This window comes from Cetorhinus maximus, chromosome 36 (assembly GCF_964194155.1).
Source record: "Cetorhinus maximus chromosome 36, sCetMax3.hap1.1, whole genome shotgun sequence".
Lineage (NCBI taxonomy): Eukaryota > Metazoa > Chordata > Chondrichthyes > Lamniformes > Cetorhinidae > Cetorhinus > Cetorhinus maximus.
Window position 1 is genome coordinate 5,581,841 of NC_135914.1, and position 22,623 is coordinate 5,604,463.

The 22,623-nt window shown below is 49.8% G+C and overlaps 2 protein-coding genes and 1 long non-coding RNA gene across 4 annotated transcripts in view; 1 reads left to right on the plus strand and 2 right to left on the minus strand.

The window, feature by feature from the left end:
* The window catches only part of LOC144672246 (pleckstrin homology domain-containing family O member 1-like), a 33,456-nt gene extending 25,767 nt beyond the window's left edge, over positions 1-7,689 (minus strand). For both annotated transcript variants that reach the window (XM_078534084.1, XM_078534083.1), the window contains exons 1-2: positions 7,261-7,689; positions 6,803-6,949 (exon numbers count right to left, since the gene is read on the minus strand). In XM_078534084.1, the coding sequence (XP_078390210.1) occupies positions 6,803-6,949; positions 7,261-7,290 (177 nt within the window). In that variant the 5' untranslated portion in view covers positions 7,291-7,689. The remainder of the gene's footprint in view (positions 1-6,802; positions 6,950-7,260) is intronic.
* The window catches only part of LOC144672249 (uncharacterized), a 125,501-nt gene that overhangs the window by 19,238 nt on the left and 83,640 nt on the right, over positions 1-22,623 (plus strand). The window lies entirely within an intron of this gene.
* The window catches only part of vps45 (vacuolar protein sorting 45 homolog), a 90,381-nt gene continuing 79,413 nt past the window's right edge, over positions 11,656-22,623 (minus strand). The window contains exons 14-15 of the mRNA XM_078534080.1: positions 18,716-18,847; positions 11,656-11,880 (exon numbers count right to left, since the gene is read on the minus strand). Of these exons, the coding sequence (XP_078390206.1) occupies positions 11,796-11,880; positions 18,716-18,847 (217 nt within the window). The 3' untranslated portion in view covers positions 11,656-11,795. The remainder of the gene's footprint in view (positions 11,881-18,715; positions 18,848-22,623) is intronic.

Sequence of the window (22,623 nt, forward strand, 5' to 3'; positions counted from 1 at the left end):
AGATGGACCATTTTTTAGAGAAATTAAAGAGAGATGAACCCAGTGACAGTGGATGTAGGAGCGAGGTGGATCCAGTGATGGAGGATATAGGAGAGAAATGGACCCAGTGATGGAGGATGTAGGAGAGAGATGGATCCAGTGATGCAGGAATTGGAGAGAGCTGGATCCATTGATGGAGGACATAGAAGAGAGATGGATCCAGTGGTGGAGACTGTAGGAGAAAGATGGATCCAGTGATGGAGGATGTAGGAGAGAGATGGATCCAGTGATGGAGGATGTAGGAGAAAGATGGATCCAGTGATGGAGGATGTACGAGAGAGATGGATCCAGTGAATCAGAATGTGCAGAGAGATGGATCCAATGATGGAGAATGTCGGAGAGAGATGGACCCAGTGACGGAGGACATAGCAGAGAGAAGGATCCAATGTCAGAGTTTGTACGAGAGAGATGGATCTAATGATGGAGGAAAGAGATGGATCCAGTGATGGAGGATGTAATAGAGAGATAGCCCCAGTAACGGTGGATGTAGGAGAGAGATGGATCCAGTACAGAGGAATTAGAGAGAGATGGACCCAGTGACGGAGGACATAGCAGAGAGAAGGATCCAATGTCAGAGTTTGTACGAGAGAGATGGATCCAATGATGGAGGAGAGAGATGGATCCAGTGATGGAGGATGTAATAGAGAGATAGACCCAGTAACGGTGGATGTAGGAGAGAGATGGATCCAGTACAGAGGAATTAGAGAGAGATGGACCCAGTGATGGAGGATTTAGGAGAGAGATGGAACCTGTGAAAAAAAGCAGCTACTGACAGTGTTGGATAATACTGGAAATTACGTTATCTCTCAAATTAGCTTGAACAGGAAGTGAGCAGTCATTACAGGACTATGCACAGATGCAGTGACACTTATAGCTATTAGCCTTTAAATAATCTGAGATATGAACAAGGAGCAGGAGTAGGCCATTCAATCCCTCAAGCCTGCTCTGCCATTTAATAAGATCATGGCTGATCTGATAGTAACCTGAAATCTGCATCCTGCCTACTCCCGATAACCTATCACCCCCTTGCTTACCAAGAATCTATCCACCTCTGCCTTAAAAATATTCAAAGACTCTGCTTCCACCACTTTTTCGGAAGAGAGTTCCAAAGACTTATGGCCCTCTGAGTGAAAACATTTCGCCTCATCTCTGTTTTAAATGGGTGACCCCTTATTTTTAAACCGTTCTAGATTCTTCCACAAGAGGAAACATCCTCTCCACAGCCACCCTGTCAAGACCCCTCAGGGTCTTATATGTTTCAATCAAGTCGCTTCTTACTGTTCTAAACTCCAGTGGATACTAGCCTAGTCTGTCCAACCATTCCTCACGGGACAACCCACCCATTCCAGGTATTAGTCTGGTAAACCTTCCCTGAACTGCTTCCAACGCATTTATATCCTTCCTTAAGATGACCAATACTGTAACCAGTACTCCAAATGTGGTTTCACTAGTGCTCTGTATAACTGAAGCATAACCTTCCTACTTTTGTATTCAATTCCCCTCGCAATAAACGATAACATTCTATTAGTTTCCCTAATTATTTGCTGTACCTGCAAACTAACTTGTGTGATTTTTCACTAGGACACCTCGATCCCTCTGCACCTCAGAGTTCTGCAATCTTTCACCATTTAGTTAATATGCTTCTCTTTTATTCTTCCCGTCAGAATGAACAATTTCACATTTTCCCACGTCATACTCAATTTGCCGGATTTTTGCCCACTCACTTAACCTACCTATATCTTTTTGTAGCCTCCCTATGTCTTCTTCACAACTTATTTTCCTACCTGTCTTTGTGTCATCAGCAAATTGTGACATCATCCCATCCATCCCTTCATCCAAGTCATTGATATAAATTGTAAACAGTTGAGGTCCCAGCACTGATCCCTGCGGCACACCACTTGTTACATCTTGCCAATCTGAAAAAGACCCATTTATGCCTACTCTCTGCTTCCTGTTAGCCAGCCAATCTCTACCCTTGCAGTATGTTACCTCCTACACCATGAGCTTTTATTTTTCGCAATAACCTTTCATGTGGCACTTTATAGTTTCAAAAATCTCATTCTTAAATTTCCCTTTCTCCTTGAACCCACCTCCAACTGTTTCCTCACTTGTCCAATACCCAGTGAACAAGGGGAAATCACAGCCCAGCCTAATATTAGCACACAAGGGAGGATGTGGGCCGCTTAACAGTGATCAGGATCACACACCCTGACTAAATTCCCCACCTTCGCACTCACCCCCCATAACAGGGGCATTGTGGCTAACTGCAGCTCCAACTGAGATCAGCAAAGTAAACCAGGGACCCATGTGATCCCAAGGGCTAAGCACCAGGTATCTAATCAACCAAAGCAAGATTAAAATTTTGTTCCTGATGAATGTTGAGATTCCACGATCCCTCCATACCGTAGGATGCCTGTCTGTGCCTCAGAACAATTCTTTATCTCACAACCCCTCCTTACCTTAGTACTCTTCCTTGTGTGCCTCAGGACCCCTCTCCGTGTCTCAGGACCCCTCTCCGTGTCTCAGGACCCCTCTCCATGTCTCAGGACCTATCTCTGTGGCTCAGGACCCCTCTCTGTGCCTCAGGACCCCTCTCTGTGCCTCAAGACCTCTCTGTGCTTGAGAACTTCCCATGCTCTCAGACGCTTCTCTGTGCCTCAGGACCCTCTCTGTGCCTCAGGACCCCCTCTGTGCCTCAGGATCCTCTCTGTGCCTCAAGACCCTCTCTGAGTCTCAGGACCCCTCTCTGTGCCCCAGGACCCCTCTCTGTGCCTCAGGACCCCTCTCTGTGCCTCAGGATCCTCTCTGTGCCTCAAGACCCTCTCTGAGTCTCAGGACCCCTCTCTGTGCCCCAGGACCCCTCTCTGTGCCTCAGGATCTCTGTCTGTGTCTCAGGATCTCTCTCTGTGCCTCAGGATCCCTCTCTGTGCCTCAGGACCCTCTCTGTGTCTCAGGATCCATCTCTGTGCCTCAGGATCCATCTCTGTGCCTCAGGATCCCTCTCTGTGTCTCAGGACCCTCTCTGTGCCTCAGGATCCCTCTCTGTGTCTCAGGATCCCTCTCTGTGTCTCAGGATCTCTCTCTGTGCCTCAGGACCCTCTCTGTGTCTCAGGACCCCTCTCTGTGCCTCAGGACCTCTCTGTGCTTGAGAACTTCCCATGCTCTCAGACCCCTCTCTGTGCCTCAGACCCCTCTCTGTGCCTCAGGACCCTCTCGGTGCCTCAGGACCCTCTCTGTGCCTCAGGACCCTCTCTGTGTCTCAGGATCCATCTCTGTGCCTCAGGATCCCACTCTGTGTCTCAGGACCCTCTCTGTGCATCAGGACCCTCTCTGTGCCTCAGGACCCTCTCTGTGTCTCAGGATCCATCTCTGTGCCTCAGGATCCCTCTCTGTGTCTCAGGACCCTCTCTGTGCATCAGGATCCCTCTCTGTGCCTCAGGATCCCTCTCTGTGTCTCAGGACCCTCTCTGTGCCTCAGGACCCTCTCTGTGTCTCAGGATCCCTCTCTGTATCTCAGGATCTCTCTCTGTGCCTCAGGACCCTCTCTGTGTCTCAGGACCCCTCTCTGTGCCTCAGGACCCCTCTTTGTGCCTCAGGATCTCTCTCTGTGTCTCAGGATCCCTCTCTGTGCCTCAGGATCCCTCTGTGTGCCTCAGGATCCCTCTGTGTGCCACAGGATCCCTCTCTGTGCATCAGGATCCCTCTCTGTGCCTCAAGACCCTCTCTGAGTCTCAGGATCTCTCTCTGTGCCTCAGGACCCCTCTCTGTGCCTCGGGATCTCTCTTTGTGTCTCAGGATCTCTCGCTGTGCCTCAGGACCCCTCTCTGTGCCTCAGGATCTCTCTCTGTGTCTCAGGATCCCTCTCTGTGCCTCAGGATCCCTCTGTGTGCCTCAGGATCTCTCTCTGTGCCTCAGGATCTCTCTCTGTGTCTCAGGATCTCTTTCTGCGCCTCAGGATCCCTCTCTGCGTCTCAGGATCCCTCTCTGTGCCTCAGGATCTCTCTCTGTGCCTCAGGATCTCTCTCTGTGCCTCAGGATCCCTCTCTGTGCCTCAGGATCTCTCTTTGTGCCTCAGGATCCCTCTTTGTGTCTCAGGATCTCTCTGTGTCTCAGGATCCCTCTCTGTGCCTCAGGATCCCTCTCTGTGTCTCAGGATCCCTCTCTGTGTCTCAGGATCCCTCTCTGTGCCTCAGGATCCCTCTCTGTGTTTCAGAACCCTCTCTGTGCATCAGGATCCCTCTTTGTGCCTCAGGATCCCTCTCTGTGTCTCAGGACCCTCTCTGTGCCTCAGGACCCTCTCTGTGTCTCAGGATCGCTCTCTGTGTCTCAGGATCTCTCTCTGTGCCTCAGGATCCCTCTCTGTGCCTCAGGACCCTCTCTGTGTCTCAGGATCCATCTCTGTGCCTCAGGATCCATCTCTGTGCCTCAGGATCCCTCTCTGTGTCTCAGGACCCTCTCTGTGCCTCAGGATCCCTCTCTGTGTCTCAGGATCCCTCTCTGTGTCTCAGGATCTCTCTCTGTGCCTCAGGACCCTCTCTGTGTCTCAGTACCCCTCTCTGTGCCTCAGGACCTCTCTGTGCTTGAGAACTTCCCATGCTCTCAGACCCCTCTGTGTGCCTCAGACCCCTCTCTGTGCCTCAGGACTCTCTCGGTGCCTCAGGACCCTCTCTGTGTCTCAGGATCCATCTCTGTGCCTCAGGATCCCTCTCTGTGTCTCAGGACCCTCTCTGTGCATCAGGATCCCTCGCAGTGCCTCAGGATCCCTCTCTGTGTCTCAGGATCCCTCTCTGTGCCTCAGGACCCTCTCTGTGTCTCAGGATCCCTCTCTGTGCCTCAAGACCTCTCTGTGCTTGAGAACTTCCCATGCTCTCAGACCCCTCTCTGTGCCTCAGACCCCTCTCTGTGCCTCAGGACCCTCTCTGTGCCTCAGGACCCTCTCTGTGCCTCAGGACCCCTCTCTGTGCCTCAGGACCCCTCTCTGTGCCTCAGGATCTCTCTCTGTGTCTCAGGATCCCTCTCTGTGCCTCAGGATCCCTCTGTGTGCCTCAGGATCCCTCTCTGTGCCACAGGATCCCTCTCTGTGCATCAGGATCTCTCTCTGTGCCTCAAGACCCTCTCTGAGTCTCAGGATCTCTCTCTGTGCCTCAGGACCCCTCTCTGTGCCTCGGGATCTCTGTGTCTCAGGATCTCTCTCTGTGCCTCAGGACCCCTCTCTGTGCCTCAGGATCTCTCTCTGTGTCTCAGGATCCCTCTCTGTGCCTCAGGATCCCTCTGTGTGCCTCAGGATCTCTCTCTGTGCCTCAGGATCTCCCTCTGTGTCTCAGGATCCCTCTCTGTGCCTCAGGATCTCTCTCTGTGCCTCAGGATCCCTCTCTGCATCTCAGGATCCCTCTCTGCGCCTCAGGATCTCTTTCTGTGCCTCAGGATCTCTCTCTGTGCCTCAGGATCCCTCTCTGTGCCTCAGGATCTCTCTTTGTGCCTCAGGATTCCTCTCTATGTCTCAGGATCTCTCTGTGTCTCAGGATCCCTCTCTGTGTCTCAGGATCCCTCTCTGTGCCTCAGGATCCCTCTCTGTGTCTCAGGACCCTCTCTGTGTCTCAGGACCCTCTCTGTGATTCAGGATCCCTCTCTGTGCCTCAGGATCCCTCTCTGTGCCTCAGGACCCTCTCTGTGTCTCAGGATCCCTCTCTGTGCCTCAGGACCCCTCTCTGTGCCTCAGGATCTCTCTCTGTGTCTCAGGATCCCTCTGTGTGCCTCAGGATCCCTCTGTGTGCCTCAGGATCTCTCTCTGTGCCTCAGGATCTCTCTCTGTGTCTCAGGATCCCTCTCTGTGCCTCAGGATCTCTCTCTGTGTCTCAGGATCTCTCTCTGTGCCTCAGGATCCCTCACTGCATCTCAGAATCCCTATCTGCACCTCAGGAACTCTCTCTGTGCCTCAGGACCTCTCTCTGTGCCTCAGGATCCCTCTCTGTGCCTCAGGATCTCTCTTTGTGCCTCAGGATCTCTCTCTCTGTCTCAGGATCTCTCTGTGTCTCAGGATCCCTCTCTGTGCCTCAGGATCCCTCTCTGTGCCTCAGGATCACTCTCTGTGCCTCAGTATCACTCTCTGTGTCTCAGGATCTCTCTGTGTCTCACGATCCCTCTCTGTGCCTCAGGATCCCTCTCTGTGTCTCAGGATCCCTCTCTGTGTCTCAGGATCTCTCTGTGTCTCAGAATCCCTCTCTGTGTCTCAGGATCCCTCTCTGTGTCTCAGGATCCCTCTCTGTGTCTCAGGATCTCTCTGTGTCCCAGGATCCCTCTCTGTGCCTCAGGATCCCTTTCTGTGCCTCAGGATCTCTCCCTGTGCCTCAGGATCCCTCTTTGTGCCGCAGGATCCCTCTGTGTGCCTCAGGATCTCTCTCTGTGCCTCAGGATCTCTGTGTCTCAGGATCTCTCTCTGTGTCTCAGGATCCCTCTCTGTGTCTCAGGATCTCTCTCTGTGCCTCAGGATCCCTCTCTGTGTCTCAGGATCCCTCTGTGTCTCAGGATCTCTGTGTCTCAGGATCCCTCTCTGTATCTCAGGATCCCTCTCTGTGCCTCAGGATCCCTCTCTGTGCCTCAGGATCCCTCTCTGTGTCTCAGGATCTCTGTGTCTCAGGATCCCTCTCTGTGTCTCAGGATCCCTCTCTGTGCCTCAGGATCCCTCTCTGTGTCTCAGGATCTGTGTCTCCGGATCCCTCTCTGTATCTCAGGGCCACGACCCTCTGAGTCTCCCGACACATACCTCTCTCTCTGAGATGTATAGCTGATCTGTCTTTAAGATCACGTAGCGGTTTTTCCAGATTTCCCGAAATATTCCTCTCCCGCAGTATTTCCGAATCCAGCCACATTTCTCGGGTTGGCCCGGCGGCTGATTCCCTTCCTGGGTGCCCTGGAGAATGAAGCAACATTAGTGAACAGGAGAATATCAGTGAATGGAGCTGGGAGGAGGTGAACTGTGCTATTTGCTGTTCACACCGGGGCTTTCGGGCTGTACACAATTAGTATTATTATTATTATGAACATTATATTTCCTTTCGCAGTATTTGATTCCCCCAAAATCCTCTCTTTTTTTTCTCTGGGTCCAGTTCATGTAAATAAAACGGGACAGAGTGGGGAAGGTGGAGCCTGACTCTCAGACCCAGACCTCGGCTGTCGGACCCCGACCCCAGAGCCACGGCCCGGCTCTTGGCCATCACTCACCCTCTTATTCGGCAGTGTCTTCTTCATCATCCAACAGCCCCAGCCCTGGCTCCGGCGGCTGGAGATGGTTAGGGGCTCTTGGTCTTTCTTTCCCTCTTGCCTGGGGTTCTGTTCCTCTCCCTTGCTCTGCTTCTGGATCTGTGTTTCCCTGTATCGAGTCCTCTCTACCCTCCTCTCCCTGGCTTCTGTCTGCCTGTCCTCTGCCTCTGTTTCTCTCTCGCTAGTACCTCTCTATCTATTCGCCCTGACGCTATTTCTCCAGATACACTTCTGTCGATGTCTTTATTCGCTGTGTCTATATATCTCAATCTCTGTCTCTGTATGTCTATTTCTGTCTCAGGGTCACATCCGTTCTATTGCATTTCTGGTTTCCCCACTCACGATGTCAGTCTGAATGGCTGGACGGCGGTCTATTTTGCTGCCTCCCTCTCCCCGCCTCTAACTCATCTTGTTAAAGCCAGTGAGCGGGGCCGGATTTTTGCTGCTTTCAGAGGAAGTTGACGTTAACCCATTGCGGGTTGTGAACTCAGCCTGCCTCTGGGACGTTCTAAAGCTTTTTATCTGGGTTTTTTTTTAAATGACCAATGTTAACAAAAAGTGGAAAATGGGAGGCCGGCCAAGAGATCCTGGAGTAGCCGAGTCTGGAGATGATAAATGCATGGACACGGGTTTCAGCGGCAGATGGGCTGAGGCAGGGGCAATGTTACAGATTTGTAAATAGGCGGTGCGGATGATGGAGAGGGTATTGTGGAAAACTCAGCTTGGGGTCAAATAGGATACCAAGATCCCGAACAGTCTGGTTCATGCTGAGCTGGTGGCCAAGGGGAGGGATGGAACTGGTGTCTGGGAACGCAGCTTGTGATGGAAACTAAAGACTGTTCTAGTTTCAAGTTGAGTAAAATTTCTGCTGGTCCTTTTCTGGATGTTAGACAAGCAATTCCACAAGTTGGGAGTCACAATCTCAGAATTAAGAGTCTGCCATTGGAGACTAAGATTTGAAATGTCTTCATCCAGAGGGTCGTGAACCTGCTCAGTTGGTTAGACATAAATAGGAGTAGGCCATAATGTCCCTCCAGCCTGCTATTCAATACCATAATGGCTGATCTTCTGCCTCAAATCCACTTTCACTTGAGAGACCAAAAATCTATTTCAGCCTTAAACATAATGAACCATGGAGCATCCACAAGCCTCCAGGGTAGAAAATTCCAGAGATTCACAACCCTGTGAGTGAAGAAATTTCTCCTCATCTCAGTTCTAAATAATTGACCCAGGAACCCAATCTAGTGAATATAGGTATACCGAGTACATACTAAACAGAGAGTGATAGATTTTTGAATACTAAGGGATTTGAGGAATATGGAAATGATGTGGGAAAGTGGAGTTGAGGTAGATCAGCCACGATTGCGTTAAATGGTAGAGCAGGCTTGAACAGCTGAATGGCTTCGATTAGAGACTGGAGCAGTCAGGAGAGGTGTTGAAGAGATAGAACTGGGTATCATCAACGTACACATGGAACCTGTTGTGTTTTCAGATGATGTTACCAAGGGGCAGCATGTCAAAGAGAAATAGATCGAGGTCAAGGAATAGTCCTGGGGGTACCAGAGATAATGGTGCAGGCCTGGGAAGAGAAGCCATAGGAGGAGATTCTCTGGCTACGATTGGATCGATAAGAAATGCAACAAAGACTCACATTCAGCTGCAGTGGAAATGGACTTGCCAACCTCTGCTGCAAGGAGCATGTCTTTGAGGAGTTTTACTGCAAACTCTACAGTCGTCTGACCTTGTGCTGCTGTGTGTCCCCTCTCTATGGTGCATTATTAGAATACTGATTCAAAAACCCCTAAAAGCTCTCCACTGCTCTTTCCTTTAATAGTTTTCTTAAAATCCAGCTTCACTATGATCACTGTGTCCATTTCTGATTTCGTTTGTTAAAATTTTCAAACATTTTTCCTTAATGGTAAACAAAAGTTGTGCATGAGATATATAGACAGAGCAGCGTAGAGAACTTTATATCTAACCCCGTGCTGTACCTGTCCTGGGAGTGTTTGATGGTGACAGTGTAGAGGGAGCTTTACTCTGTATCTAACCCTGTGCTGTACCTGTCCTGGGAGTGTTTGATGGGGACAGTGTAGAGGGAGCTTTACTCTGTATCTAACCCTGTGCTGTACCTGTCCTGGAAATGTTTGATAGGGACAGTGTAGAGGGAGCTTTACTCTGTATCTAACCCCGTGCTGTACTTGCCCTGGGAGTGTTTGATGGGGACAGTGTAGTGGGAGCTTTACTCTATATCCAACCCCGTGCTGTACCTGTTCTGGGAGTGTTTGATGGGAACAGTGTAGAGGGAGCTTTACTCTGTATCTAACCCTGTGCTGTACCTGGCCTGAGAGTATTTGATGGGACAGGAGGTTTATTCTGTATCTACCCAACTACATTTAGACAGGGGCCTCAGTTTGTCTACACAGGAGTTGCACCTCACCTCAACAGTTTGACACATCACCACAGTGGCACATACTTTGTTCATCGACAGTGCCTGTACCTTTGTGGACTGATGAAGTTCATCACAGGGTGCTCTGCTCTATTGATGTACAATTGATCAAGATCACAACATCTGTCAGCAGTGGAACTGGACAATGTCAGACATGGGCCATTGTCTTCTTTTAACTGAGTCTGCACTGCACACCTAATTCAAACCATGTAAACAGCTCCAGGACCATCTCCTCAGATGTACAGACATTTCTTCACTCCCAGCGTCATCTCTTCTCCTGACCTTTTGTACGGTTAAAGGGCAGGCGCTGTCCTGGAATAGTCACCCACCTGACCATTCTCTGTCTGAGAGCCTGGCATGTGAGTGCCAACAGCATATAGTACCACAGCGCAATATTATGGCTCAGTCCAATCCAGATGGCATCTCTGGAAGAGGTCAATAAGAAGGAATTCTGGCTGTTTTTCTTTTGCCTTCCCTACCACAGAGGCAATGCAGCCATTACTCAGCTGCAACACTGATGGAGACCTTGTTCAAAGCTGACATCCTTCTGCTGTGTGGGGCTCATGACCTATAGTGGAGCTGTAAGAAATTTTACCTCAAGTTCCTTGAAGGAGTATGTAATGTGTTGGGTCTGTAATGCACAGTACCTGTAATATGCTACATCTTCACTGTACGGGGCCTGCAACATGCTGTATCTGTAATGCACGGTCCCTGTAACATACTACATTTGTGATGCATGGGCTGTAATGTGCTGAGTCTGTAATGCACAAGGTCTGTAACAATCTGGATCTGTAATGCACAGGTACCTGTGATGTGCTACATCTGTGATGCACAGGACTGTAGCATGCTGGGTCTATAATGCACAGATACCTGCAATGTTCTGGGTTTGTAATGCACGTGGCCTGTAACATGCTGGGTTTGTCGTGCATGGTTACTCTTGACATGCTGGGTCTGTCATGCATGGGTACCTGTAACATGTTGATACTGTAATGCACAGGGCCTGCAACGTGCTGGGTCTGGAATGCATGGACATTCAATAGTGCCTATGATAATGTTTCAGTGCTCTCAAAACTTTTTATGCTTTGATTTAATAAGCATTTCAGAACAATTATTGATCCACAAACATCAGAGCCATTAACCAGTTTCTCACTAGGGAAGGGTTTAACAATGTCCTGTTCTACAGGAATATGCATTACATTTATGCTCTTAGTTCTTGGAATCGAGGCATCCAGAGTTTACAGAAAGCAACGGTGCTGAAGCACTCAGTAAAATTATGTTCGGGATAATGATCGGCAACTGGGTTCTTCAGTCATAGTCGGCAGATTTTTTTTTGCTGAAGCTGCAGTAATAATATTACAATCAATTATTCTGCATGTTGCTTGACCTTGTGCTGCACCTGGTAACAACCCACCTAGCAGTGAATTACAGAGACCAGGAGAGCTCGGTCAATTTTCCAGTTGGATCAGCTAAGCACCAGTAGGGAGACAACAGACATCAATGTCCCTGCATTAAAGAGAGGGGAAATCAGCCAGGGTTCCTGCTCCTGATCACTGTCCAATGACCCCCGGGTTAGAGGGCGTGGGGGGGAGCGGAGAAGCAAGCTGGGATTCCTGCTCCTAATCCCTATCCAGGGACAACTGCTGGAGGGGATCAGCCCAACAATGATGCCCTTTATGGTGGTATATCCTGCTAACACTCACTGTCAAAACTCACAGATTAGGACAGGACACCAGAGGGTGGTACCAGAGATAGCACAGTGCGCTGAAATTTGCAGTCCATCCAGACTCCCCAACATTGGAGTTAAGTGAACAGAGAGCTCAAGAGTTAAAAGCAGCAGTTTATCAGACAGGGCGTAATCATAATGATGCAGCACATATCCATTGAAAAAACTTTGCTATACCAGTGTCCACGAGCCTGAATTTAAGTTTTTATTTAATTATACAAGGAGATACAAAGCATCCACAGCAGCAGTTACAATAGCACAAACCAGTCCCAAAACACTTAGAAATACGGCAGTTAGGAGAGGGAGGAGAGAGAACATCCCAGGGCTTCATCGTCTTGATGACCGAGTCACTCCACGAGGTCGCTCTGACACTCGGCTCTGGATTCCTGAAGCTGCAACTTCTTCTACAAAACTAGCAAAAAAAGAAAAAGACTTGCATTTATGTAACATTTTTCACATACTCAAAACCTTCCAACACATTTTCAAGTACTTTTTGGAGTGTAGTCACTGTTGTAATGTAGGAAATGCAGGAGTTCCTCAGGGTAGTGTCCTAGGCCCAACAATCTTCAGTTGCTTAATCAATGACTTTCTCTCCAACATAAAGTCAGAAGTGAGGAATTCACTGATGATTGCACAACATTCAGCACCATTCGAGACTCCTCAAATACTGAAGCAGTCTGAGCCCATATGCAGAAAGACCTGGACAACATTAAGGCTTGGACTGACAAGTAACATTCACGCCACACAAGTGCCAGGAAATGACCATCTCCAACAAGAGAGAATCCAACCATCTCCCCTTGACATTCAATAGCATTACCATCACTGAATCCCCCGTTATCAACATCCTGGGGGGTTGCCATTGACCAGAAACTGAATTAGACTAGCCATATAAATACTGCGGCTACAAGAGGTCAGAGGCTGGGAATCCTGCAGCGAGTAACTCCCCTCCTGACTCCCCAGAGCCTGTCCACCATCTACAAGGCACAAGTCAGGAGTGTGATGGAATACTTTCCACTTGCCTGGATGAGTGCAGCTTGCAGCTCCAACAACACAAGTTCAACACCATCCAGGACAAAGCAACCTGCATCATCAGCACCCCATCCACCACCACCAGCAACCACTCTCTCCACCACCAATGCACAGTGGCAGCTGTGTGTACCATCTACAAGATGCACAGCAGCAACTCACCACAACTCCTTCAACAGCACCTTCCAAACCCACGACCATTACCATCTAGAAGGACAGGGGCAGCAGAGAGATAGGAACACCACCATCTGCAAGTTCCCCTCCAAGCCACTCACCATTCTGACTTGGAAATATGTCACCGTTACTGACCCTCTGACAGTGTTCACACCACCTTCCCAAGGGCAATTAGAGATTGGCAATGAAAATGCTGGCCTAACCAGTGAAGCCCAAATCCCATGAAAGAGTGAATAAGAAAAAATGAAACAGCCAACACGCTCACAGAAAGCTCTCAAATAAACAACAGTAATGACCGGATAATCTGATTTATGATGTTGGTTGGGAGATAAATTGTCATCTGGGACACCAGGAAGAACCCCCTTTTTCCTTTTCAAAATAGTGTAATTGGACTGTCAGCCAACTAGAGCAGAAGGAGCTTCAATTTAATGTGTCCTCTGAAAAACAGTACCACCAATAATGCACTGCTCCCTCAGTACTGACCCTCCCACAGTGCGGCGCTCCCTCAGTACTGACCCTCCCACAGTGCGGCGCTCCCTCAGTACTGACCCTCCCACAGTGCGGCGCTCCCTCAGTACTGACCCTCCCACAGTGCGGCGCTCCCTCAGTACTGACCCTCCCACAGTGCGGCGCTCCCTCAGTACTGACCCTCCCACAGTGCGGCGCTCCCTCAGTACTGACCCTCCCACAGTGCGGTGCTCCCTCAGTACGGTGCTCCCTCAGTACTGACCCTCTCACAGGGGGAGGCAGTAGCATAGTGGTATTGTCACTGGACTGGTGATCCAGAGACCCAGTTGATGCTCTGGTTGACTCTTAAGTGCCCTCTGAACAAGGGCAATTAGGGTTGGGCAATAGTCGACAGTGCAGCACTTCCTCCGTACTGACCCATTAACAGTGCGGCGCTCCCTCAGTACTGACCCTCCCACAGTGCAGCGCTCCCTCAGTACTGACCCTCCCACAGTGCGGCACTCCCTCAGTAGTGCACTGGAGTGTCAGCCTGGATTTTGTATTCAGATCACCGAATTGGAATTCGAACCCACAACCTTCTGAACCAGAAATGAGACTGCTACCAAGTAAGCAACATCTGGTGGAAATGGAAACAAATCACCGCGGAAAAGGACTGACAGTCCCTACATTCTGGGAAGGATCTCCAGGGCCTTTGTCTGCTCCTCACAAATCATCTTAGCAGCAGCAACACATAAGTGTCCTGGACCCAAAGACCTCCAACAACCTGAGTGCCGAACTGTCTCCAGTCTCTCCTGCTCTCCAGCCTGAGGATTAGTATGTATACCCACAAACAAATTGAGCAGCTAATTGCCAGCGTTTGTCACAGGGTTGTCCAGTATTCTTGTTCCCGTGAAAGCCTCCTTCATAATTAAAGCAGCTGTAGCTCAGGCTGTCATAGATTCAGAAGAAAACGAAATTTCCACTGACCAACCGTGCAAAGTGATGGGAATTGGGGAAAGGGTGATGGGAGATGCCCGAGAGACAGGAGCACCAAAACACAGAAGACTAGAGGGAGATTTGATACAGGTGCTCACATCCTGAAGGATTTTGCTAAGATACATCGGGAAAAACGAATTTGGTAATTAAAGAAAAATAGATTATCACTAAAACAATGAGGGAGCAATTAGAAGGGTTTTAAGCATATAGAATGTCTAACCGGAAATAAGAATGAAAACAGGATCCAGAATTGTTTCTAAAATGGGAAATAGAGAAAAATTTGAAATAGAGAAAAATTTGAAATAGAAAAAAACATATTACATTATTCGGGGAAAGGGCAGGGAAATGGGTCTAAGTGGTAGGTCTTTCAGAGAGAGCTGATACCAAGGTGATCAGCCAAATGGCTGCTCCATTCCCACTTTCCTCCTGCCTTTACCCCCAACCTTCTGTCCACACCCAAGAACACAAGAAATAGGAACAAACCATTTGACCCTTCAAGCCTCCTCCACCATTGAACAATCATGGCTGATCCTAGACCCCCAACTCCATCATTCTTCATTATCCCCATATCCCTTAATTCCCTTAGTATCCAAAGGTTTACTGATCTTAGCCTTGCATATATCCAACAGGTTAGCATTTACAGCTCTCTGGGATGGATAATTCCAAAGATTCACACTCTGTAAGTGAAGAAATTTCTCATCCCAGTCCTAAATGGCCAAGCCATTATTCTGAGACTGTGACCCCATGCTTTAGGTTTCCCAGCCAGGAGAAACATTTTCTCAGAATCTATCCTGTGAAACTCTAAGAAACGTATACATTTCAATTAGATCACCTTCTTCGAAACTTCAGAGAATATGTCCTCTCTTAACCTCTCTCCATCCTGTGCCAATTCACCCCCCCTCCTGTGCCACAACTCCCCCGTTCTTGCTGCTGGTCACTCACCCCCAACCCACTCACCAGCCCCATGTCTTTGCCTCTAGTCACATCTCATTCCCACTCAGCCCCTTCTCACTCACGCTGTGCCCTGCCAACACGGAGAACAAATATTTCAGAAGGTATGAGAAATTTCCATCTGCTGTCATCAGTTGTCATCCTTGAAAACCAAACTGCTTTAAATTATTGAGAGACTCTGTCAGTAGAGCTGTATGTAACAGAGCAGAGTATGATAGAGTTACTGCCTGGCGAGGTCTCAGAATGGCCATGGGACCTCCAATCAACAGGCTCACAATGAATGAGGACATTTTATTTCCAAATACAGATTCTAATTGGCCAATCTCAACACAACACAGCAAATAAAGCAAAACGTTTTCCAATCGTACCTTTGTACTCCAGTGAGAGTCAGCACCTTCAAGACCGGAGGGCAAAGATACCCTAGTGAGAGTCAGCATCTTCAAGAGAGGAGGGGACCCATACCCCAGAGAGAGTCAGCACCTTCAGGAGAGGAGGGGGACCTGTGCCCCAGTGAGAGTCAGCACCTTCAGGAGAGGAGGGGGACCCTGTACCCCAGTGAGAGTCAGCACCTTCAGGAGAGGAGGGGACCCCGTACCCCAGTGAGAGTCAGCACTTTCAGGAGAGGAGGGGACCAGACCTGTACCCCAGTGAGAGTCAGCACCTTCAGGAGAGGAGGGGACCAGATCTGTACCCCAGTGAGAGTCAGCACCTTCAGGAGAGGAGGGGACCAGACCTGTACCCCAGTGAGAGTCAGCACCTTCAGGAGAGGAGGGGGACCTGTGCCCCAGTGAGAGTCAGCACCTTCAGGAGAGGAGGGGGACCTGTACCTCAGTGAGAGTCAGCACCTTCAGGAGAGGAGGGGGACATGTACCCCAGTGAGAGTCAGCACCTTCAGGAAAGGAGGGGACCCTGTACCCCAGTGAGAGTCAGCACCTTCAGGAGAGGAGGGGGACCCTGTACCCCAGTGAGAGTCAGCACCTTCAGGAGAGGAGGGGGACCCTGTACCCCAGTGAGAGTCAGCACCTTCAGGAGAGGAGGGGAACCCTGTACCCCAGTGAGAGTCAGCACCTTCAGGAGAGGAGGGGGACATGTACCCCAGTGAGAGTCAGCACCTTCAGGAGAGGAGGGGGACCCCGTACCCCATTGAGAGTCAGCACCTTCAGGAGAGGAGGGGACCTGTACCCCAGTGAGAGTCAGCGCCTTCAGGAGAGGAGAGGACCAGACCTGTACCCCAGTGAGAGCCAGCACCTTCAGGATAGGAGGGGGACCTGTACCCCAGTGAGAGTCAGCACCTTCAGGAGAGGAGGGGACCCTGTACCCCAGTGAGAGTCAGCACCTTCAGGAGAGGGGGTGGACGTGTACCCCAGTGAGAGTCAGCACCTTCAGGAGAGGAGCGGGACCTGTACCCCAGTGAGAGTCAGCGCCTTCAGGAGAGGAGGGGGACCTGTACCCCAGTGAGAGTCAGCACCTTCAGGAGAGGAGCGGGACCTGTACCCCAGTGAGAGTCAGTACCTTCAGGAGAGGAGGGGGACCCTGTACCCCAGTGAGAGTCAGCACCTTCAGGAGAGGAGAGGGACCTTGTACCCCAGTGAGAGTCAGCACATTCAGGAGAGGAGGGGACCCATACCCCAGTGAGAGTCAGCACCTTCAGGAGAGGAGGGGGACCTGTATCCCAGTGAGAATCAGCACCTTCAGGAGAGGAGGGAGACCCTGTACCCCAGTGAGAGTCAGCACCTTCAGGAGAGGAGGGGGACCTGTATCCCAGTGAGAATCAGCACCTTCAGGAGAGGAGGGGGACCTGTACCCCAATGAGAGTCAGCACCTTCAGGAGAGGAGGGGACCTGTACCCCAGTTAGTGTCAGGACAGAAGGGAGAAATTGGGAGCTATAAGAGTGGCCAGTAATTATTTTGGAGATAAAACTATAAAGTAAAGGAAAAAGACTGCCATTTGTCCTGTGAACCCAGAACTACATGAATTAGCTTCAATCAGTCATTGATTACAGTAGCACTAATTTACATACTAGTTTCCAGTCCAACTTTGCTCTTTTTTTCTTCAGGGTACTCCCAACAGGGCTCAGAGCAGCTGCTAGTGTGGGGAGAGGCGTAGAGACAAGCACCTGTCACACTGTTTGTGGAGCTTCAGGTTACTAACCCCGAGGGGTGTGGGAGAGAGTGAAGGCTGGTGCTGTAATGGACTAACTCAATAGCATGAGGCAGTGGAGATGGGGGTGGGGGAGGCTGCGTGGAAAGAAAAGAGCCCAGTAAAAGGTGAGGTGTTTTAGCCTCCAGCACAAGCAGTGCTAACTCCAAGTCAAATTCTGCACCGGCTGTGAACACCAAGCAAACTGGATGAACAACATCAAACTCCCCCAGCAGGAGTCACAGGGCTTTTTGCTTCTGTAGACACTTTAGCTCAGGACTCCACTGGGGGAGGGAGTATAATTCAGCCCTGCTGAATTCTGCAAGGCTGTAATATTGTGCAGTTCATGTTTCCAAATAGTAACGAATGGAGAGACTGCGGAAAATGATGTCAAGTCAGGAAGGAATGACATCAAACTGCAGTGGAGTTGGGCTTAGACCAAGGTCAGTTCTGACCTCTTGTCACTTTTATAATTATTTTATTATTACTATGTTGGAGGTGAAAGGTCTAGCTGACAAACTCCTTAAGAATCCTGGATAAGCTCCAAGCAGCGAATGTCTTGATTGTAACAGAATTGTGAACTGCATGCAATCGCAGGCCAGGATTCATACAGAAGCACACTTTCATTTGAAAGCTCTTAGTTTTGCTGTTTAAAAAAACTCTCAAATGTTGATTTGCAGCACCAAAAGTAGATGAACTAGCTATTGGTATTGCTGTATCTAAAGCCTTGCTGTGTGGAAATTGCCTGCTGCATTTACCCATGGAACAACAGTGACTGCGTTTGAAAGTAATTCACTCAATCGGGCATCACGAGACATTACAAATTAAAAACCTGTGTTTCCATACAGGGATCTCCTAATAATGCAAACCACAACCGTGCAAAGATTGCCAACGGATCAAATCCCTTCCCATTTACTCCCATTGCACAGAATCCCAATGGACCAAAACCATACTTAACCACAACAGCACTGCAGTTAACCTGATATTATTCTTACCCACTGTCCCAACATTTACATATAATTAGAAACAAGAATATAAACAGAAAGTGCTGGAAAAACTTAGCAGGTCCAGCAGCATCTGTGCATCCGAAGAAGAGTCATTTGACTCAAAACATTAACTTGGTTTCTCTCTCCACTGATGCTGCCAGACCCACTTTTTCCAGCACTTTGTTTTTATTTCAGATTTCCAGCATCCACAATATTTTTCCTTTATATAAAAGGAACAGGAACCCTGGTTACTATTTCTCTTTACGTGAGATCTTTCATTCCCCTAGTTTCCCCTTTGTTGAGATCAGCCATAGGCTTCAATCCTGGGAGCTTGACTTACTGACTTCACTAATGTGCTCTCAAGGATACCACACCCTGAGCTTTAAGACAGCTCTGAGCTTCAAGAGTAACTGAACTCAGTGACCAAGTCCAAGATGTGTAATTGTGTGGGATTCTGCCCAAGAGCTAGCCAGGATCAGAAATTCCATTGCCAGGTGTCCTGACTCCAAATGCGGGCTTGCCCTTACCTCTTGGTGTTGTGAATGGTTGTTCCCCCCAGCACAATCCTCACTCCTGGACTGGTACGGTTCAGATTGTAGACAGTCTGTGCCTCCTCATAGGTCCCTCCTCCAATGATAAACACGATGATATCTTGCGGCCTGTGTGAAAGGAGTGTGACATTGAGTACCATCAAGGTGCAGTAAGCTAAGCGTAATATCACCGAGCAAATAGGGCTCCTGCTAAATGTAAAATCGGGAGCTCCTTGGAGGGAGGTAATCTAATTGATGAATTTAATAAATGGGAGATACTTCAACATGGACTGACTGTGTATCCAAATCCAAGACCATTGCTTCCAGTGGGAGCAACCATTAATCTCAGTGCCCCTGCTCCTGACTGTTGTCCTGTGTCAGGACAGAACTGATCTGCAATGTCCTCTGTGGTCAAATATCTGGCTGACCTTCAAGATCCAGGCTAATGCTAAGGAGCTAAACCCCACCGAGAAGTTATCTTCAAAACAAAAGGGAGAAAGGTTAGATGATAAAAAGGGCAAGAGCAACTTGCATTTATATAGTACCTTGAAAGTAATAACATGTCCCAAGGTGCTTCACATGAGTGTAATCAGAAAAAATTGACAAAGATGGAGGTATTAGGGCTCGTGACTAAATGCTCGGTCAAAAGGAGTGTCTTAATGGAGGACAGAGGCGGGAAAGGTTTAGGGAGGCAATAGCAGAGCTTAGGGCCCAGATAACTGAGGCACTGCTGCCAATGGTGGAAACTGAGGAACGCAGAAATCTTAGAAGGTCATCGGGGCCGGAGGAGGTTACAGAGATAGGGAGGGGTGTAGGGGCCGGAGGAGGTTACAGAGATAGGGAGGGGTGTAGGGGCTGGAGGAGGTTACAGAGATAGGGAGGGGTGTAGGGGCCGGAGGAGGCTACAGAGACAGGGAGTGACAAGGCCAGGCAGAGGCGCTTTCCCCTGGGCTGTTGGAAGCGATGTGGCCTGAACCACAGTCATTTTGTCAATGAACACACCCATTTAAAAGAGAAAATCCATTTTCCATGAGAGTTAATGGAGTGTTTCAGGCCTGGGAGAGATCAGACACCTGAAGGAAGTGCCAACAGTCAGTCAGCTTCCACATCTCAATCCAATCAGCAAGCAGAATCAGTGGTATGGAGGCAGTACAATCATGGGTTCAAAACTCAGATTGGTCTGGAATCCAGGGCTCAGTTGAAGAACTGGTAGATTTGTCCTGGAGGATGTTTTAATCAGAGTCCTTGCACACTGCTCATCTGTCACATCTGCAGCACCTGGTGCCTTAGGCTACTAGCGGATGGGGCAGAGCCTTCTTGTCTGGCTCAGCTATCTCGCATGAGGTGCCTGTAGTGTCAAAGACTCAGGGCAATTTATAGGATCACTGATGAAGGGACTCCTGGCTGTGCAGTCCAGTGAATTCTGGTGACAGAAAGTACCAAAGGGAATGGAGCAATTTCCCTGGAATCTGAACTAAGGGTCAGAGGGTACTGCACAGACCTGCTCCACAAACAGTTGGAAGAGACAGTTATTGGTGGGTTCCACGTTGTCTCAGGAAGGAGGGCCAAAAGCACACGGCCGGTGCCAGCCTCCCGACGGGACACACGGCCAAATACTGACAGCTTAGCCCTCTTCCACCCCCCCCACCAGTCATTACTGTCACCCCCATCTGACACAGCTCCCTGTCCACTCAGGGTATTTTGTTTTCTTCCTTCCCCTGCTAACTCTTGTTTGATTTAGCTACCATTCATATTTGACACTCACTGGTTTCTCACCCAAGTTTCCATTCTTCATGCATGAGAATGGTACATTGGTTGGCCACTGAAGTACATGCAACATCTCTTTCTAACTTGATCCAGCGTTCATTCTCACCCTAAAGGGGACCCTGGAGAGTGATCAGAGGCAACCTTAATCGTAGCATAGGAGTATGGAGGCCAATTGTGGTCCACTGGCTGAAATTATGGGGGGAGGCCATGGGCTTTGTGGTCTGTACAGTCTCAGAGGTGTGCAATCAGCACCAGTGCAGACAATGTTAACTGCAACAGGAGTCAAAGATGCACCAGTCAGACAGGACCAAGCAATGAATATTTAAACACAGGCTGATCACTAAAAGTGGAGAGCATTCTAGGGTTACCAGCACACTGGAACAGACAGGTCTCAGGAGACTCTGGGTTTCACCAGTTACACTTACAGAAACTTTGAGGCACCATGGTCCTGCCAAGGCAAGGTCGGGATGGAAGGGCGATAACCAATCGCAATCCAAATCTATACCGTGGGTTACCTATCACCGTCCGAGTCACGGTGAACCACAGCGAAGGAGGATCACCTATGGATCGGGGCTTCTTCACCAGGAGGATCCTGTTGAAGGCGTGCGGCTTCCAAGCTACGGAGATCTTCACCCTGCACGACTCCCGCAAAGGTGGTTATTTCGACGTGACGTTCAAGCGAGTGGCAGACTGCGTCCGGCTCCTGAGGGTGTTCGAGGAGAAGAGAGACCTGCCGGAGATGAAGATCCTGACGGCGGAGCCGCACTTCTCTCTGCCGTTGCAACGGGAACGTGAGGTGATGGTGCATGTGTACAACCCCTTCGTCCCTGTCGCCGACGTGGTCACCTTCCTCACCAGGTACTTCGATAAGGTGGGGAGCGGCACCGAGATTCGAGACGACTTGGGGATCTGGACAGGCAAACGCCTGTTTAAGGTCACGCTAAAGACCGATGGTAAGGGAGCCATTTTCCACCCTCCTTCCAGTTTCGCTATCGGGGGAAACCGTGGCTACCTGGTCTACGCTGGGCAACCCAAGCATTGTCGCTCATGCGGCAAGGCTGGTCATGTGGCGGCCAACTGCAGCGCCTCCCTCTGCAAGATCTGCAAACAGGAAGGGCACCAGACAAAAGACTGCAAACAGGCCAAGTGCTGCAACCTGTGTGGCGAGGCAAGTCACCTCTACAGGACCTGCCCCAAACGCTGCCGTACTTACGCACAGGCAGCCAAAGCCGACCAGGGGGAAGCAGAAGAAAGGTTTCGTGTCACTCCAACCACCAAGGCCCCCAGGGAGCCCAACGGGACAAAGGAGGACACAGAGAGAGACAAGGTGGAGAAAGAGATTGAGGCAACAGAGAGCCAATCAACAGCACTACCCCCTGAACCTTCCAGTCCTCAGGACAGCGAATCAATGGAGGAGGAGGCAGCAGTGGAAAAGCAGCAGGGGGAGTGGCGGACGGTGAAGAACAAGAAAAGTAAGAGGGAGCGAAGAAGAAGCAAAGGCGTTTCCCAGAGAAGCGGCAAGAGGCGTCTCCCATCCGACACGGATGACAAGGGCAGCAGCTCTTCGGATGAGGAAGTGCCAGAGCGGCACCGACAGAAGAGGCGGCAAAGCTCCAGGGCGTTGGAGGACGAGACACCCGAGCTCCAGAAAATTGGAGACAACAAGGAGCCCAGCGCACCCCAACTTTGCCTGCAACCTGAGGAGGCCAGTGCACCACAGCCCCTGGAATCTGGGAGCAGTGAGGCAATCATCGCACCCCAGCTCCAGGAAGCCGGGAACAGCAACCCCCCAGAGGGGGTGAGTTTTGGAGAAGCTTCTCCAGCAAAGGTCATCTCAAAACCCGCTCGCTACGTGAACCTCCAGATGCCACTGGAGCAGAACACGGCCAAGGAGATCTACCTCAGCCCATCCAAAGTGAAGGAATTTGAGCTCACTACGGGTATGAAGGAGCAGACTAAAGGTCTGGGACTCTCAGAGACAGTGGGTTTGGTAGGAGAATAAATGCTTTAAAATGGGTTTAAAGATTGTATCCATAAATGTGCGTAGCATTAAATCTACTACGCGATGTGTTGCGACCTTGGACTACCTAGCCAAGGTCAAAGCTGACCTGTTGTTTCTGCAGGAGTGTGCGATACCG